Below are 16,928 nucleotides of genomic sequence, written 5' to 3'. Positions count from 1 at the left end.
CACACACATACTTGCAACTATATATGTACCAGGTAGAAAGAAGGTGGAAGGGGAACACAAAGAAACCAAGAGCGAGAGGGGGGATGGGGGGGAGAAACTGACAGAACAAGACGAGCAAAGGAGAAGGGGAGGGGGACACGGAGCAAAAGTAAACAATCAAAGTGTGCCACGGACTAAACCAGAGTATAACAAGTGACAACTTCTTGTACTAAAAAAAAAGGAAAAGTAAACAACCTCTAAAACTCTGAGCATACATCATTGTGTGGTAGGCGGTGAAAAAAGTACAAACAAGTAAATAAAATCAACTCTAGGCTTTTAATGTACGAACGGATCATGAATTGTCTTTTCGAATTTTCCGCAGCTCTCTGCTACAGGAGTGAGTGGGTTCCATCGTTCTCCGGCATTGTCAGGGCACAAATTTTTTATTGGGTAAAAATTAAAACGCCAAACAAGTGGATGTGACGAAGAGAAAAATGAAATTCCTTTTTCTCCTCCGGATCCGACCGGGAAAACGAGTAAAGGTTTTTGTATGAATTGATAAACCAAAAAGGAAATAGTTCAAAACGCAAGGCGCACTATTTCTCACTCGCTGCTATGTATGTATATTTGTTTTATCCATCGAAATTTGTTTGTCCATGTCGTAGGGGCTCGATTTATTGGCTTGTGTAGTGGGTATGGGTCAATATGCTTTTGTTCTGTATCTGTTCTGTTCGGTGCATGTGTTTGTCCGCATTCGATCGACACACCAGAACCCTTGCTGGGGGTTGGTTGATGTGGTCGTCCTTCTTCGACGACGAAGCACTCCCCGCCAACAACTTGATCTCTTGAGTTAAACGAGTCCAAGTGTAGTGGCATGGCTTGGTGTCGTTGGTTTGGAAGAAGTAATGGTAGTTTGTGATGGTAGATAGTCGTCGTTCGTTGTGCTCACGATGCATGGCATCCAATGACCGGTCTCCGTTGTGGTGGTGGTGGTGGTGATGTTCGTGGTAGTGGAGGTCGTCGCCGTATGTGTTAAGTCAAATGTTGCCTCGGTTTGGGTTTGCTTGTGCGTAGGTACAAACGTAATGTTGGCGTTGCGTAGAAGAGAATTTGTTTCCACAAATCCTCCAATCCTCCCTAACATCCGTTCGAACGTACCTCCTTGGGTCCTTCTGTGTATTCCCTAGTCCTGATATACTCTTTTGTGCTTTCTGCTCTTATTCATCCTATTTAACGGACACAGATAAGAGGGGTTAAATAAAAATAACCAAATGCGCCCATAAGATAGTCCTTATTCTGAGCTTACAAGAGTGGTAGTAGTACTCTGAATAAGTTTGTGTGTGTTTCTGGGTGTGCGTGTGTACTGAGATGAAAAGTGAACGCTTGTTGGTCGTAGGTATGCATGTATGTATGTCTCGATGGTTCAAAGTAACAGGTGAAGACGGCTCTCTTACGTTCCTATTTATTGTATATTAGTACTAGTATGCGTTAGTGTATCGACTTAATCGTTCCGCTTGTTTGTTTCTATGTATATATATTAAATAGTGCCCGGCCTAAGTATTGGCATCTGATATAACCCTGCACTTGTTGTCCTGCGTATCCGCGTAACGCGTAACCGTGGTTCTGCAATATCGCTGCGCTACCGATTACTAACCTACATCTACTATTACGATAACTAACCTCACACCCTCGACTCTACTGAGGTGTTTCTTTTCGCGCTGCTGCACAATTCCTTTTAAGTAACTCGTATTGGCTTCACCATCACTCGGGCGCCTCGCGAATGAACGACCAGGCGCCTCCATGATGGTGTACTAAATTATACAAGGGCAGAGAGGAACAAACCAATAGTACGTTCCACATTTTCCCTCCTACTCCCAGTGATCGTAAGGACACTGTGGTATGATTTTAACATTATTAAAGTACGTTATGCATTAGCGCAAATAGAAGAAAAGGATGGGCGCGCAGGCTGAAGAGCATGCGCGACGCCAATAGAAAACTGATTGAACATAACAAGAAATATGTTGTGATCTCTTTATCCTACCGTATGAGGTTGAATCCTTGTTTTCTGCTATCTATCCTAACAAACATGAAAAACGTACCATCAATTGGTCATTTTAATGCTTATCGACGCTATCGCAAAGGTCATTTACGTTGTTTTCATCTCTGATTTTCGTTTTCGTCAATCGTCTCGAACAATGTATTGTTCTCTCCTCTCCTCCTAGCCTTCCTTTAATGTTCATCGCACTCTATTAACTGATTTCCATTCACTCCGGTCTCGTATTTGTCCCGTGTGTATGTCTCTTGTCTGTGGGTCTCTTGCGTGTGTATGCAAAAAGGGATTAAAGTAAGGCTCCCTAGTACAATCGTTGACTCACCGGTCACCGGTACAGAATGAAAAACTTCGAAAACAACCATAAAGGTAGTTTAAGGGCACAGTGGTGGTGGTGGTGGTAATATTGGGTTTGTTGTAGAGTGAGTAAATTTTTGTTCCCTCAGTGAGTAGAGTACCACAGCACAACACAAACGATTCCGCCACGATGTTTGCGGATGTTTGATTTGAAAAAACACAAATGTTCAAATTATACACATGGGGGAGAGTGAGGAAACAAAACGAACAATGGAAACTAACCGAAGGAACGAACGCAAAACAGACGGACATTTCTTCTCTCAGTTCTTCTCCGGTTATTTTTCCTACTTGAAAAACGTTACGTTAAACTGCTTGCATCGTCTACGAATTTTGCGCGCTTTTGTTTCTTTAAATTTCGTTTCGTTTTCGATCTTCTATTTGTTTTGTTGTTTTATTATGTCATTGAAGTAGTTCGTGTTCATACGTACAATGATAAGGATAATGATAAATGTCTGGTTCTATGTGTGTGTTTGTGTATGTTTCAGTAGATGTAAAGAATGAGAAAAGTGTGTGTTTTGTATGTTTTAACATGTCGCTTGTAATGTTGTTCCCTTGGGGTGTCGCTATGTTTCGTCTCGGTGTGTGTGTGAGTGTGTGTTGGTTGTTTTTATTTGTTTGTTTTGTTTTGCTTGAATTGGTTTTTAGATACTGTATTCTACTTTATTGTTTATACCTATAATATGCTGATTATTATGAAGTCTTTGATCTTCATCAATATACTTAAGATCGCCAACATTAGTACCTATAAGCCGGCCGGTTTGGATGTTGGAACCTGGTGGATATAAGAGATTTGAGAGACCTTGACTAGTCATTGTACCACTCGTGCTCATGCCTCCGGGATGACTGCGTGAACTTCTAAGACTATGTAAGCTATGAATGGAACGGCGTTCCTCTAAATCTTCTAATGTGGATCGAAATGCACGTACAACACGAAGCTGGGTCTGCAGCCGGGTAAGGCCGCGGATCCATAATATCTGACCTGCACGGGGTTTCTTGTCATTGTCCATCGTTTCGTAGCGCTCCTCGCCGAGCCGGATCGCCTCGGTGTACTCGGCCTCCGGGTGGCCGCGGCCCCAGGCCATCGTTTTCGGCATCTTGCGCGTCGGTATGCTCGTTACGATCTGCGCCCAGATCAGCGTGCCGAGCCCGAAGAAGACGCTCCACAGCCACTGCTCCATGTTGAGCGCCTTGGTCGAGAACGCGACCTTGCCGAACTGGATGATGAACACCTGCGAGATGAGCGTCACGATCCAGATCGAGTAGAAGATCGGATTGGTGAACAGGCCCTGGAAGATGTTCCGCTGGCCGTGGATCTTGCGCGCGTTCAGCTCGTTGAACAGCGTCATGAAGACGAACACGTTGAAGATGATGGTAAAGTGCTGCGTCGCCTCGGAGTTGAGCGGCTGGCCGCGGCCCGACTCGATGTCCAGCAGCCGGTCGCCGACGAACAGCAGCCCGAACACGATGAACAGCTGGTAAACCGCCTGGCCGAGGATGTTCTTCATCATGGTGCGCGAGATGAGCGGCTTGGTGCGTCCGTACGGCTTGCGCAGCAGCAGGTCCGGCGTCGGCATTTCGGTGGCGAGCGCGAGCGATGCCAGCGTGTCCATGATCAGGTTCATCCACAGCATCTGCACCGCCTTGAGCGGCGAGTCCTGCACGGCGCACGCACCGATGAACGCCACAATGACCGCCACCACGTTCACCGTCAGCTGGAACTGCAGGAATTTGGCGATCGAGTCGTACACGTTGCGACCCCACATGACCGCCTTCACGATGCTGCTGAAGTTGTCGTCCGTCAGGATGATGTCGGACGCCTCCTTCGCCACGTCCGTACCGGCGATACCCATGGCGAAACCGACGTCCGCCTTCTTGAGCGCCGGACCATCGTTCGTGCCGTCACCGGTGACCGCGACCACCTCCCGGCTCACCGAGATCTTACTATCGATGATGCCCTTCACCAGGTTGTACTTGTCCGTGGGGGAGGAGCGGGCGAGTACGCGCAGCTTCGGCCACACCTTGTCCAGCAGGTGCTGCTGGATGTCACCGTTGCTGTCCCGGATGCGCCGGTTAAACTCCTTACCCTCGAGGATGAGGAAATCGTCCTGTGGCCGCAGGATGCCGCACTTGGTCGCGATCGAGCGCGCCGTGTTGATGTTGTCGCCGGTGACCATGCGCACGGTAATACCGGCCCGCTGGCACTTGCGAATGGCCTCCGGGACCTCCGGCCGGACCGGATCCTCGATGCCGACCACGCACAGGCACGTCAGATTGCTGATGATGTTCTCCTCGTCGTCCCAGTTCGGCTCCGAGTCGTAGTGCACCTCGTTGATGGCCGGCTTGCCGGGCACGAAGTCCCGGTACGCGATGCAGATCGTGCGCAGCCCGTCGCACGCCATCGGTTCGATCACCTGATGCAGCAGGCGCTCCTGCATGTCGCGCGTGAACTTCTCCAGCACGCCGTCCTGCCCGTAGATGAAGGCACATTTCTTCAGGATGATCTCCGAGGCGCCCTTGCTGAACACCCGGTAGCCACCGCCACCGCCCTGCTTCGGCACCACCGTGCTCATCGACTTGCGCACCGAGTTGAAGGTGTAGACGCGCGTGAACGAGTCCTCCGGGTGGCTATCGCGGATCGTCTGATAGTTCTTGCCCAGCCCGTTCACGAACCCGAGCAGGGCGCACTCCGTCTTGTTGCCCACCTGCTGCAGCGGGTCGCCCGGGTTCTGGCCCGGCATCAGACCCGACGTGTACGCCGAATTCAGCGCAATACCCTCGACCAGTGCGTCCCCTACCACGCGCGGAATATCGGAGAAGCGGGGCGTCACCATGCACAGCTTCTCGCAGATGTACGACTGCACCACCGTCATCCGGTTCGTCGTCAGTGTGCCGGTCTTGTCCGAGCAGATGGCCGTCGCATTGCCCATCGTCTCGCACGCGTCCAGATGCCGCACCAGATTGTTGTCCTTCATCATTTTCTTCACCGAGTACGCGAGCGACAGGGTGACGGCGAGTGGCAACCCTTCCGGTACCGCCACCACCAGCACCGTCACACCGATGATGAAGTGCTTCACCAGGTTGTTGGCGTACGAGTTACGCCACTGGCGCTGCTCGATCACGAACGTTTGGATGCAGAACTGAATGATCAGGATGATCACCGTCAGTACCGCGATCGTCGAACCGGCGTACCCGATCTGAATGGCCAGCTTGGTCAGCTTCGCCTGCAGCACCGACTTTTCCTTGGCCCCGTGGCCCCCGCCGCCGCCACTGCTCTTGGCGCCCTCCTCCGCGTCGTCCGATGTGATCGAATCCACCGTCGTCTGGCTCTTCAGCCCGCCCGGATGCCCGTGGCTGTTGTTCGTGATCTCGTCCTTCGCCGTCTTCTTCGCCTTCTTCGCCTCCTTCTTCTTCTGCTTGGCCGCGGCCTCGTGCTCGTCGACGGCCGCACCGAGCAGCGTGAAGATGATACCGGCCTGCGAGTTGACACCGACGGCCGTCACCACCATCTTGCCGCTGCCCTCCATCACGTGCGTGCCCGACAGCACGATCGGATCGGTCGATTCCGTCTTCTTCACGTGATCCGACTCGCCCGTCAGCGACGACTCGTCGACCTTCAGGTCGTTGCTCTGGATGAGGATACCGTCCGCCGGCAGCAGATCGCCGTACTTGATCTGGCAGATGTCACCGACCACGATGTCTCCGATGTTAATCTGCACCGGGTCGCCGCCCCGGATGACGGCGAACTTGTGCTCGCCCTCAATCCGCGACTGCAGCCCCCGGAACTGCTTCTCCTTGGAGTAGTCGTTGAACGCGGTCACCACGACCACCACGAACACCGACACCAGGATGGCCAGGCCCTCGATCCACGAGTAGTGCTCCTCCTCCTCGACCAGCAGGGGCTCCTCCTCGTCCGCCGGCTGGTAGAACGAGAGCAGTAGGGAGATGACGGCCGCTATCTCGAGGATAATGAGCGTCACGTCCTGCAGCGCCTCCCACACCAGCGTCAGGAAGGACTTGGGCGGCTTCGGGGGGATCACGTTCGAGCCGAACGTTTCCCGCCGATGGTCGATGTCCGCCTGCGAGCCGCTCAGGCCCTCGTTCGGCGAGGTGTACAGCTTCCGGCAGATGTCATTGACGCCGCCGTACTCGGTCACCTTCGCTACCGCCTCCCGGCCCCGGTGCTCCATGATCTCCCGCAGGTTCTTCTGCGTGATCTGGTACTGGGCCGGTCGTCCATCGATGGTCGCCATCTTGTAGCCTTTTTTGCTTCTAGCTCTTCCTCTCGTTCGTCGGTCAGTGCAGCCCGCCCGCCTGCACTCACTCACACACACACACTCCGGAAGCGGAAACTAAAACCCCTCCGGAAACAAATCAAACAAATCTCCCTCGCTTACACAACAGGACGCGAGCGAGGTATGAGATTCAGGTATAAGGATTTTTGGTCACCACCCAAAAAAAACACCTGTCTCTCTCTCTCTCTCTCAGATGTATGCACTACAGAGACCGCAGTAGGAAGTGGTTTACCACCACACACTTTTCCCTTTTTCCTGTTTCTGCAAGCGAACACGAAACAAACTCAACCCAAAACAACCGTTCTCCTCCGTGACGTGTACTACCGTTGAGAACTCAACTCAAACGCACCCGGGGAATACACTCGGACACTTACAAACTTACACACACGCACACACGCACACCGAATGTCCCCTCTCCCGTACTCCTTAGAGCCGTGTCGCGTCGTGCGCACTGGTCGTCCTTTGTTCGTTTGCTTCACTTCCTCCGTTTATCTGCTTCTCGTGGGGTTACCGGAAACGGCACACAACACTCGAGGAGGACACGTTGGCGCCGCGTGCCACGAACGGCGTCGTCGTCGTCGTGGTCGTCGTCGTTTTCGTCGTCGTGCCGCAAACGAGAAGCTCGTGTCACCAGAACCTATGGCATGCCAGTAGTGCTGTCGTCAGCGTCGTCGTCGTACCGTGCAGGCTCAGCATCATCGTGCGACAAATACTGCCAGAGTACTGAAGAGCCACCGGCCAGGGATATGAATAATGATTTAGAAACGCGCACACACACACACACACGTAGGGTATATAGTCGCTACGGTTGATGATGCATCGCAAGGTAAACTCTTGCTAATCCGTCACTAACGGTGACTCCAGTGTTTCGGTGCGTTGTGTTAGCTAAAAATAAACGGAGAAAAGGAAAAACCATTAGAACACATCGTTTAATCAAAGCTTTTAACACATGTATCACTTGTAATGGCTAATGGATTCAAAACGTATCCCCCAATATCTGATATCTTACGGGAAGACAGTAGAGTCCACGACAAGACACGCAACCCTAAAGGAAGACCCGATCCGATGATCGTACTACGGTGAGCGCGGAACGCGATGTGGAAGCTTCCGGTCAACTAGTGCGGTCTATTTATAAAAGTAAGTAGCCAGGCCCGGTCACCGGCCAGATGACGGTACACTAACTATTATCAGGTGTCTTCTTCCACACACCAACTGATGCTGCCTCGAATAAACAAATAACGCACTGCGGTCACTGAGCAGTGCGCCTCGGATCTGCGTACGGGAACGAGCGATCCTACCTTGATGCGCAGGATTTATCAGCAACGATAGTAGCGCAGTGATGAGATATCATATTTAGTGCCACCCCTGGCCTCCAATTCCGGGCAACAGACAGGTAACGCACACCACACGACGATGCAGCCATCCAATTTAGGGGGTTAGAATTTCCCGTCCGACTTTATGATCGTTTGTTTAGCAGCGTTTTGAAACGTGGTAGGTGTCAGATATCTGGGTGCCTTCACGGCAAGACGAACATTCCAAGGTTGTTGGCGGTAGGAGTATCAAAAAACTGTACAACTGTTAAATCTGGTGGATAAGCAGAATATCTAAGCTAAATTAAAAGCAGCGAGATTAGATCGTACAGTACCTAACGAGTTGTGGATGTAATTTCATTGAAAATTTCAACCTTTCAATTTTTTGGCCACTCACCCACCATCGAGACTTTGCATGTTTTTGGCATAACGCTTAAATGTTTGCCTCAATCCTATTTAATTTTGTCTACAACGCATCAATTTTCGGTACGTAGTTAAGTTTTTGTATCTATGACTATTGTATCCCGTTCTAATTTTTTTTAGTTATTTTGCTAGAATAAAGATTATCATGTGACTGCCAAGCGTTTTTAGCACACTTTTTTAGTACACTCTTTTTTAATAAAATTCTTTTATATTATTTATTAAATCAGCGGTTTTTGAAGACTAAGCAAAAGTTTAGCTTCCCAAAGAATTGATATTAAATATTGCTATAATTTTTATGTTGCATTTTCATTTATTTATGGGGCAACAACTTTTTAGAACTAATGACAGCTGGCTATCAAAAATGATAGCCATGGCAGTCAACGTGTTAATGTAAGATCTTTGTAAACATAAGCCGCCAAAAAAAAAAGTTCTAAAAAATTATTATTAAAATAGAAATTCGGAACAGTCAAAAAATTTGAAAATAAACGACAGTACGGTAAAAATAAAGTTATGAACAATTATTATCAACATAAAAATTCAGAACAGTCCAAAAAATTTAAAATAAACGACAGGATTGACCCTGAATTATAACGTGATAGCTAAGGATGTGAACCAGTCACAGTATTTTCATCCAAACATATTGTAATTTCTGTAATCATTTTTATTTTCATTTTTAAAAGATCTTCAATATTTCTTGCTTGGGATATTACATCGATTACATCTTCTACTACAGTAAGTGTTATTTAATTCCACCTATATCCGAACGTATCTCATTCACTGGCAACTCTTCCCCTTGGTCTTCAAGTAACCACACTCCACTTCTCCAGCCAACGTTCCTCCAGAGATTTGGAACTAACCGAAAGTACCGGTTATGGTATCAAAGAGTAAACACACGCGTTACACATCCAGCAGCATCCCTTCCTTGTCGCGAAACTGAACATCGTGTGCCAAGGGGTGTGCGGACGCGCGAGACAATCTTCCCCAAATGGAAGGGAGGTGTTCCTGATTTGGTTCCCTCGTTCGTTCCCGTGTTTATGACCATGCAGTGGTGAATTGCTCATAACACAAAGATCCGTCAGATAAGGAAGCGGTTCCGGAGGTACCGGTTTATGTCGCACCCAAGAAGCCAACTTAACACACTGGTGAACATCGTCTTTCTGCAGAGACTGAGTGAGGCAGGATGAGAGATGACGCGGATCGTTGAAAGATTGTGTTTCAGGGTCGCATTTAAAGAAAAAACGCAGTGCAGTGTTCGTGTGCGTGTATGCTGTCGTGCCGCTCGATTTCGCTAGTTTCCAACATCCTTTCAAGGAGCGATGACATGTCACAGCCGGGTACAACTCAATTAGATTCTCACACGTATCACTGTCGCACCTGTCTAGCGAACGAAGCTATGCTTGATCACATCAAAAGGTAAGCCATTTTATCGGAGCACTTTATACCTCACATCGATTTTAACCACTCGAATGCGTCTCACTTTCCAGAACCACACAATTCATCGAGTCGACCACCGACTATGATGCATCAGCACCACTGGCGTCAGAAACTGGGCAACACTCTAACCATACAGAGTAGCGCAGCCAGCCCACCGCTTTTGACCACTTGAGGGAACCGGATACGGAGTGGTGCGTCTGACGTCATCTGAATCCATTGGCTGGCGATTCGTGGAGCTAGAGCCGGTATAAAACCCACCCAAAAGCACCTTTTTGGGGGGACCCCTCAAGTATGTAGGAGGTTGGTAGTCTCCGGTGGGCATATGGGTATTTGTGTGAGTGTGTTGTGCTTCGTTCCATACCGATGAGTATTTACACCGGTCTTTTTAGGTGATGTGTTGTATATCTTGTTTTGGACTGAAGTACTGAAAACTAACATCTTCACTGTTACATAACAACATAATCACTGTAACGAGACAAACATTCTATTAGTTCCCCATTAGAACTTCTGTTTCTTTTAAAAATAACTTTACCTTCCACCAGGATTCGCACAAGAACAAACACAACCACCGCAACCGGACGGGTTTTAAATTATAATTCAAATTCCATCCGTTTTTCGAGCAGGATTTGTGTGCGGCACCGGGTTGACCGGGTTGCCGGTAGGCTTTAGGAAAACCGGTTTTGCATCATACATTTATGCATCGCGGGTTCATATGCGGGTTTGTGTGAGGCAATGGCGGACCTGGGGGTCTCTCCCTTTAACCCTCGGCACCTACAACATTACGGGCGCCTCTAAAGTAGAGTCCGATGTGAATGGAATCACAACGAACCGGTCTCCCCAGCCCGAAAGGGTGGTGGCCGACTCACCTCCATGTGTGTGTCACTTGGAACGATTGCACTACATGCGTATGGTGTTGTCCGTTTATATCTGTTTTCCGTTTTTATTCGGTTCGGTCTTTGGCGTAAACCGGCGATCATCCAATATCTGCCGGCGGTTGGTCTCGCGAATGGCGATCGGTTCCAAGGCCACCGTTGTCGTCATCGGATATAGCGAACACCTTGTAGTTCCCCCCGTCAGTACAATCGCCAATCCCCAGCGATTCGACGAGCATCGGCCAACACTGGCACGTATGGATAAACGATAAATCTCGATCTGACAGATAGGCCGCACCATGTAGTACATGGTGTAGATTGGGGTGATCAACCTTGACCTTCCAATAGCAACGATACAGTTTGTTGCAACGCTCAGTTTTGCACTCTAATTTTTGATCGTCCTATCTAATTCTTATCCAATTGACTCAATGACCTCATCCGACTAAAAACAGATAGGAGAGAAAAAAACCCCGATTATATCCATTGACCAGATAATTTAGATTTTAAAAATGATCCCTGATAAAATTGTTGATTACAAAATAGGCTCGTTTGAAGTAATTAGATTAAACAAAATGTCTTTACTGCGCTTAGATCTATTAATACTTGAAGTCGAATGGAAATCTATTCTATCTTATCAATAAAAGAAGGGATTGTACCGACAAGGAACTGGATTGGCGAAATGACGTAGATAACCAGTTGGAAACAAGAAAACTGAGTTCCAACACTCATGAGGTGGGTCTCTCCTCTTATCCTAGCCAATCAGCCAAGTCGCCAGACCGGGGTCTTACGGGCAGTTTGAGCTCAACATACTAAGAGATTACCGCACAAACGGCCCCTTCATATTAACCTTATCTAAACATACGACGCGTCTGTGAGTTAAATACTTGATATCTTCGATGGACGAAAACCTTGATAATAACACGGGTAAACAGTATTGGAGAAGAATTCATCAAAACATGTCGTGATTGAAATGGTGAATGGGTTTACCCCTCAATTCTTTATGAGCTTCACGACGTGCCAAGATAAGCTACAATGGGCGTTTAATGTTAATCGATCGCGCCTATTACGAAACCGGTATGCCGTCACCGTTCCGGCGAGCTGTCGTCATCACTAATGACTTCATTAGAGAATCGCACGACTGTGGACACAAGTGCATCTCGAGACTGCGAGCAGGCGGCGCAAGGATGGTGACAAAACTCTGTGATCTTTTGCGCGGTGGTGCGTGGAGAGTCCGTGCCTGTTATCATCGTCGTGCATCTCGAGGTGACTCGTGTGCTTACCGACATGGAGTGTTGTGTATGTCAAGTGGAGCCACTTCCGATGCCATCAGCAAGGAGACGAAGGTGTCGATCGAAGGCGGCAGAGTGGAGGACACCGAAATGGAAACCACATCAACCTGACCGCCGACTGCTAATGAACGTCGCTTATAGGCAGGCTTAGGTACTGTATTTATCGTAACGATTCGTTCATTTAAATTCCACACTTATCTCACCGCAAGGGATGGTGAGTGAAGTAGATGGGAGGGTGAGTGATTTCCCTGTAGGCTTTACTAACAGCAGCAACCGGAACGAGGAGTTTATTTGGCCTCGGGAGACGACTTCATCAACGGATGCATTTTGCAATGCAGTCCGGTCACACGTGTGCGCCTGACTTGTATGCCAATGTGAAGTATACACTGACTAAACGCCATCGACATCGCCAGGGACGAACGTGCAGCAATGAGGCGACTTTTACGTGATGCACCATGACGACTATGAAGGCTGGCATTAATTTTGGTACACTTATACTCCAGCTCCGTGATTCTTGGAAGCTGGACACACTTTTCTGAGAGGCTTGACCAGTACACCATAATTAACTCGTACTCAAATGTCCGGGAGATATTAGAGGTCTACTTCCGTTCATGTGGCTGACATTACTCAGTTCTTCGTACAATAACTACAGTGATTACCATTATAAGTACAGCTCCAAATGTCAGCTCTGACATCATTGAGGCATGCATTCTAAACGCTGAAGCCCTGTCTAGTATCTTACAATATAGTGAGACCATTTTCTTGGCTATGACTCACTGGATGATGAGTGTTCACCAGAACTACAGCACTCCGAAGACCCGCTAGCACCTGAACTTCCTATTAGCACTAATTAGAGATCAATTACCGCCAATTAGCGTACGCAAATACACAACAAAGGGGGTGAAAAGACAACGGTTAAATTGTTTTCATCTCAAATCACACATTCCCGGACATGACGCAGACCTACTTACGAAGTTCAAACCTCCGAAAATAACAAATCGTGAGCGACTGGATCGATCCAGCCGTCTGGGCGCAAACGTCTGGTGCCGTGATTAAGATACTTCTCTCACCCGTGCTTATCACACCCTATCTGCATTCCCATAAACAGAACGATTGTTTTGACGTTATATCACTCAACAATACAATGTTGTTGTGTGCTCCACGAAGGGTGAAGAGCCCGCGATAGGGTTGGAGTACACGTTGGGTAATGTTTCGATTGCTGCCCAGCCGCAAACGGATCATAACTGTCGCCTGATAACGACCTATCTATACTTGAAGGTGTAACAAAGTTTATAGTATGTCTTTTTTAAATTACCATTTTAGCACTTTTTAACGCGACATTTTTCCTAATGACATTAATTATGCATCCAAATGAAAACATGGTTGTTCGGTGCGTTTCCAACAACGAGGCGAAGGTCGTGCTAAGGTTAATTGATATGAACAGCGAAAACTTCAAACCAAACCACCACTTCCCCTCCCCCCCGCCCGGGTCCCACCCGACCGCAAAGGGAAACATTAAAATAAGTATGTTACGCTTGGCGGGACGAGAAAATTGTTTCCCCTTGTTTTTCTTTTGACCGGTTTTTCTTTGCATTTTGCACTGACCAATATCGCGACACGATGATGGCCAAAACCGTCCATTGCCAAACGGGTCAGAAAACTAATTTTCCATCCGCCAACGTTTGGAGGAAGGAAAAGGCGAGGAACAAATGAACAAGAACCAAAGAACCGAAAGTAGGACAGAAGCGGCAAAATTATGCACTTTCCAACGCTATCTCTTGTGCCTTCGGGCCCCTCGACATGACAGAAGGCAAAACCAATCGGGCATAGTGTTTATCTATTTTGAAAACTATTACGATTGATTGCCCGAAGGCCATCGCGGTGTAAATATAGACACTACGGCAAAAAAACAGTGATGTGAAACTCAACTTGCTATCCTGTGTATATTCTTAGTGACATTTTCATCCAGTTGCGATTTGTGTTCTTCCTCACAGTTCTGTAAGGCTAGACATAGATGATGAATAAATAAATGAAAAATCTCCGAAATTGACAGGTGACCGGAGGTCATTAATATTGTATTTCTTATGAGGCACTAGGCACTTGTTCCTCGAGTTGAGGACTAGCTATCATGTTTTCAAACAGGATAAATTTGAAATTTTACAAAACAACTCAAATGAAGTTGAGCTAATTTTTAAAGAACAAAACGACAACAGACGAACGACAATAATTTCCAAACTTAAAAAAGAGACAAGATGTATTCTTTTCCATAATATGGTTCATTGAACCAATTAATTAAGAATACACATTTTAGAGTTTCGAGACATTCATAGCGCAACTTTTTCGAATGTTATTTAACCAATTTTTCAGGGGAACTTTTTCCTCCTTAAACTTAAAATAAAATTAAGCACGAAACATGAACCAGAATTCTTCAACTAAGGTTCTTCGTTGTTGGTTACAATCTCATGTAAAGTACAAAGTCATGGAAAAATTAACCAGGGACGAAAAACAATGCAGACGGTTAGCACCTAATCAAACTTTTGTTACATTCAAACACATAGTGTTCATTTCGGGTGACTTAACACAAATGTTCTTCTAATAATATCACACACACATCTGCGACCCTGAAAATGGTAGGCGGTCGTGCATGGGTAGGTAATTAAGTTTCCAGTTTTCCACCCATTGTTTGCCCATTGTTGTGTCACACATCGGCAGCGGCACGATAATTTTAACGACATTGGGTACGGATGGACACATTAACAACCACACTTACATTCACCCATAGTTTTACGCGTTGTACTAAAACGGTTCCTCACACTAGTACTAAAATGTCAACTGAAAAAGGTCTCCAACGATTACTTAAAATGGGTACGTTGAAGCCGCAGAAACAAATGAGACGACGTTCAGCAACCAACTGTTTGTAATCGTAAAACACTTCTCTATTGCAAGTGTTTTTCTAGTATGGTGAAGTGATCGTTTACATTCCACACGCACCTCGTCAACTCCAAACACGACGTTTAGCAAAGCCAGACGAAGGGTTGCACAAAAAGACGGAAAACTAAAAAAAAACTTATGCCTCTCTTCGCACCAACGCCGTAACAACCACTTGAAAAACTTTGCCAACGGGACTTGGAAAGGGCTCGGACATGGGACACTGTCAAAAAATCGACAGGAAGCGCACACGTTTGGAGCAGGTTTTTTTATTTGCGTTACACGTGGCCACAATGCAGCGGGCAGAAGACTGTATTGACGGCGACAACAACCCCTCGAGCGAAACAACAACAACAGCCACTCCTCATAAAACTGGGCCACGGGACGCGATATCTACCGAAAGTGGTACAGATAAAGTGGGATAGAACAAGCTAGGTTTGGTCCAACGGAATGTGTACATTTGACGTCTACAGGGTGGCCAAGAGCCGATGTTCCGCACGATCGAAACGCGATGTACACGCGTGACCAATAGTGTTCGGACTGTTGCTAGGTTTATAATAAAGTACCGGTTGATGTACTACAGCACTTTTAGTACTAATTGTACTAAAACGCTTTTGATATTTTGATTGATTCAAAATCTAAACAGAGATTGTAATCTATAAACCAAATGAGTCAGTAGGTTCCTAGGAGAGAATTATAATCCGATTGTGGTTAGAATCTTTCCTAGGGAATTACTGTAGTACTTTTTAACCAACGCAAACATTCTTTTGGACTGGAATACTTGTTTAGGATACTAATATCTGTGGGGATGATTATTCAATCAAAGCCGAACTTCTAAAATGAATTATTCGTCTCATCGTTGGTTCAATTCAGCAAAGACAATTCTAAAATCGGCATCATATACATCTTCAAGGGTTCATAACATTCATTTAAACACCTTGACTGCCAATCACCCACACAAACTAATAAAGCATTTCAATAATATAGTAGTACTTTATAATAATTGTTAGACAGCAATATAGTAGTAGGCTATGGTAAATTTTGAAAAATGAATTTCACACGTTGAATGCCAAGTACAACTTTTTTAGTACAATCTATTTTAATAAAATTGGTTTATAATATTTATTAAACCAACGCTTTTCGAAGGCCAAGCAAAGACTTATCTTCCCAAAGAACTTGTTTTTAATATTACTATAGTTTTTATGTTGCATTTTCATTTATTTATGGAGTAAAAACTTTTTGGAACTAACGACAGCTGGCTATCAAAAATAATAGCCATGGCAGTCGACATACTATAAAGTAAGAATAACTTATTCGTACACCTAACAATTCGATTGCGTTAGCCAACACACACTTTAAACGGAACGAATCGACAAGCCACTGCACAAACGCCAACGACTGCACTCCCCGTATCGGCCATCGGCATCGACAGAAGCGACCCAGCTGTGCAAAAGGGTAGACTAAAGTGTTAAAAAAAAGTACAAACCGCGCCACAGCCTCATATTGCACACTTGGACACAAGTGCACTATCATGATGGCCACAGCACGCTAAACCCCGCTCCCGCCCTGTGCAACAACACAGCCCCAAGCATGCCAACCAGATGGTTCCATCCCTCGACCGGTCGGTGATACCGATAATGGGTGGTGCGCGATTGTGCGAGGTGACTTGTGTCGCGTCGACGAAAAGGCGTCACAGTTCGGTATCTCGCACCATCGCGAACGAGTTTAGCCGCGCATTTGATCGTACTGCCGCATTACCTACTCGCGACATGCAACGTGCGGTTTCGAATGGACGTTCGTGGAATGCAGCCACGCAATGAACTCCTCCGCAGCAACCAAGCGCGCATCGGCGACGCGCACCCACGGTCCACGCCATTCGGGGACCCACACCGTGCCACGTCCGGCGCACTTCCGATTATCTCCATCCATCTCCGGCAGCGATCGATCGATCTGAAGTTACAATGACGGTTGCGTGACGTCGATGAGTTCACCCG

The 16,928-nt window shown here is 47.0% G+C and overlaps 1 protein-coding gene and 1 long non-coding RNA gene across 2 annotated transcripts in view; both read right to left on the bottom strand.

Moving 5' to 3' along the window:
• Positions 1-2,859: 2,859 nt before the first annotated feature.
• LOC131289160 (plasma membrane calcium-transporting ATPase 2) lies at positions 2,860-6,731 on the bottom strand. Its single transcript, XM_058318369.1, has one exon. The coding sequence runs from the start codon at positions 6,634-6,636 to the stop codon at positions 3,028-3,030; it is 3,609 nt and encodes a 1,202-aa protein (XP_058174352.1). The 5' UTR covers positions 6,637-6,731; the 3' UTR covers positions 2,860-3,027.
• A 276-nt stretch (positions 6,732-7,007) lies between these two features.
• LOC131287765 (uncharacterized) overlaps positions 7,008-16,928 on the bottom strand; it is a 38,487-nt gene continuing 28,566 nt past the window's right edge. The window contains exon 3 of the long non-coding RNA XR_009189260.1: positions 7,008-7,563. This is a non-coding gene — a long non-coding RNA (uncharacterized LOC131287765). The remainder of the gene's footprint in view (positions 7,564-16,928) is intronic.

The sequence above is a fragment of the Anopheles ziemanni genome, chromosome 3 (assembly GCF_943734765.1).
Source record: "Anopheles ziemanni chromosome 3, idAnoZiCoDA_A2_x.2, whole genome shotgun sequence".
Classification (NCBI taxonomy): Eukaryota; Metazoa; Arthropoda; class Insecta; order Diptera; family Culicidae; genus Anopheles; species Anopheles ziemanni.
Note: the sequence above shows the minus strand (reverse complement) of the source record. Positions and strands in the feature narration are given on the sequence as shown.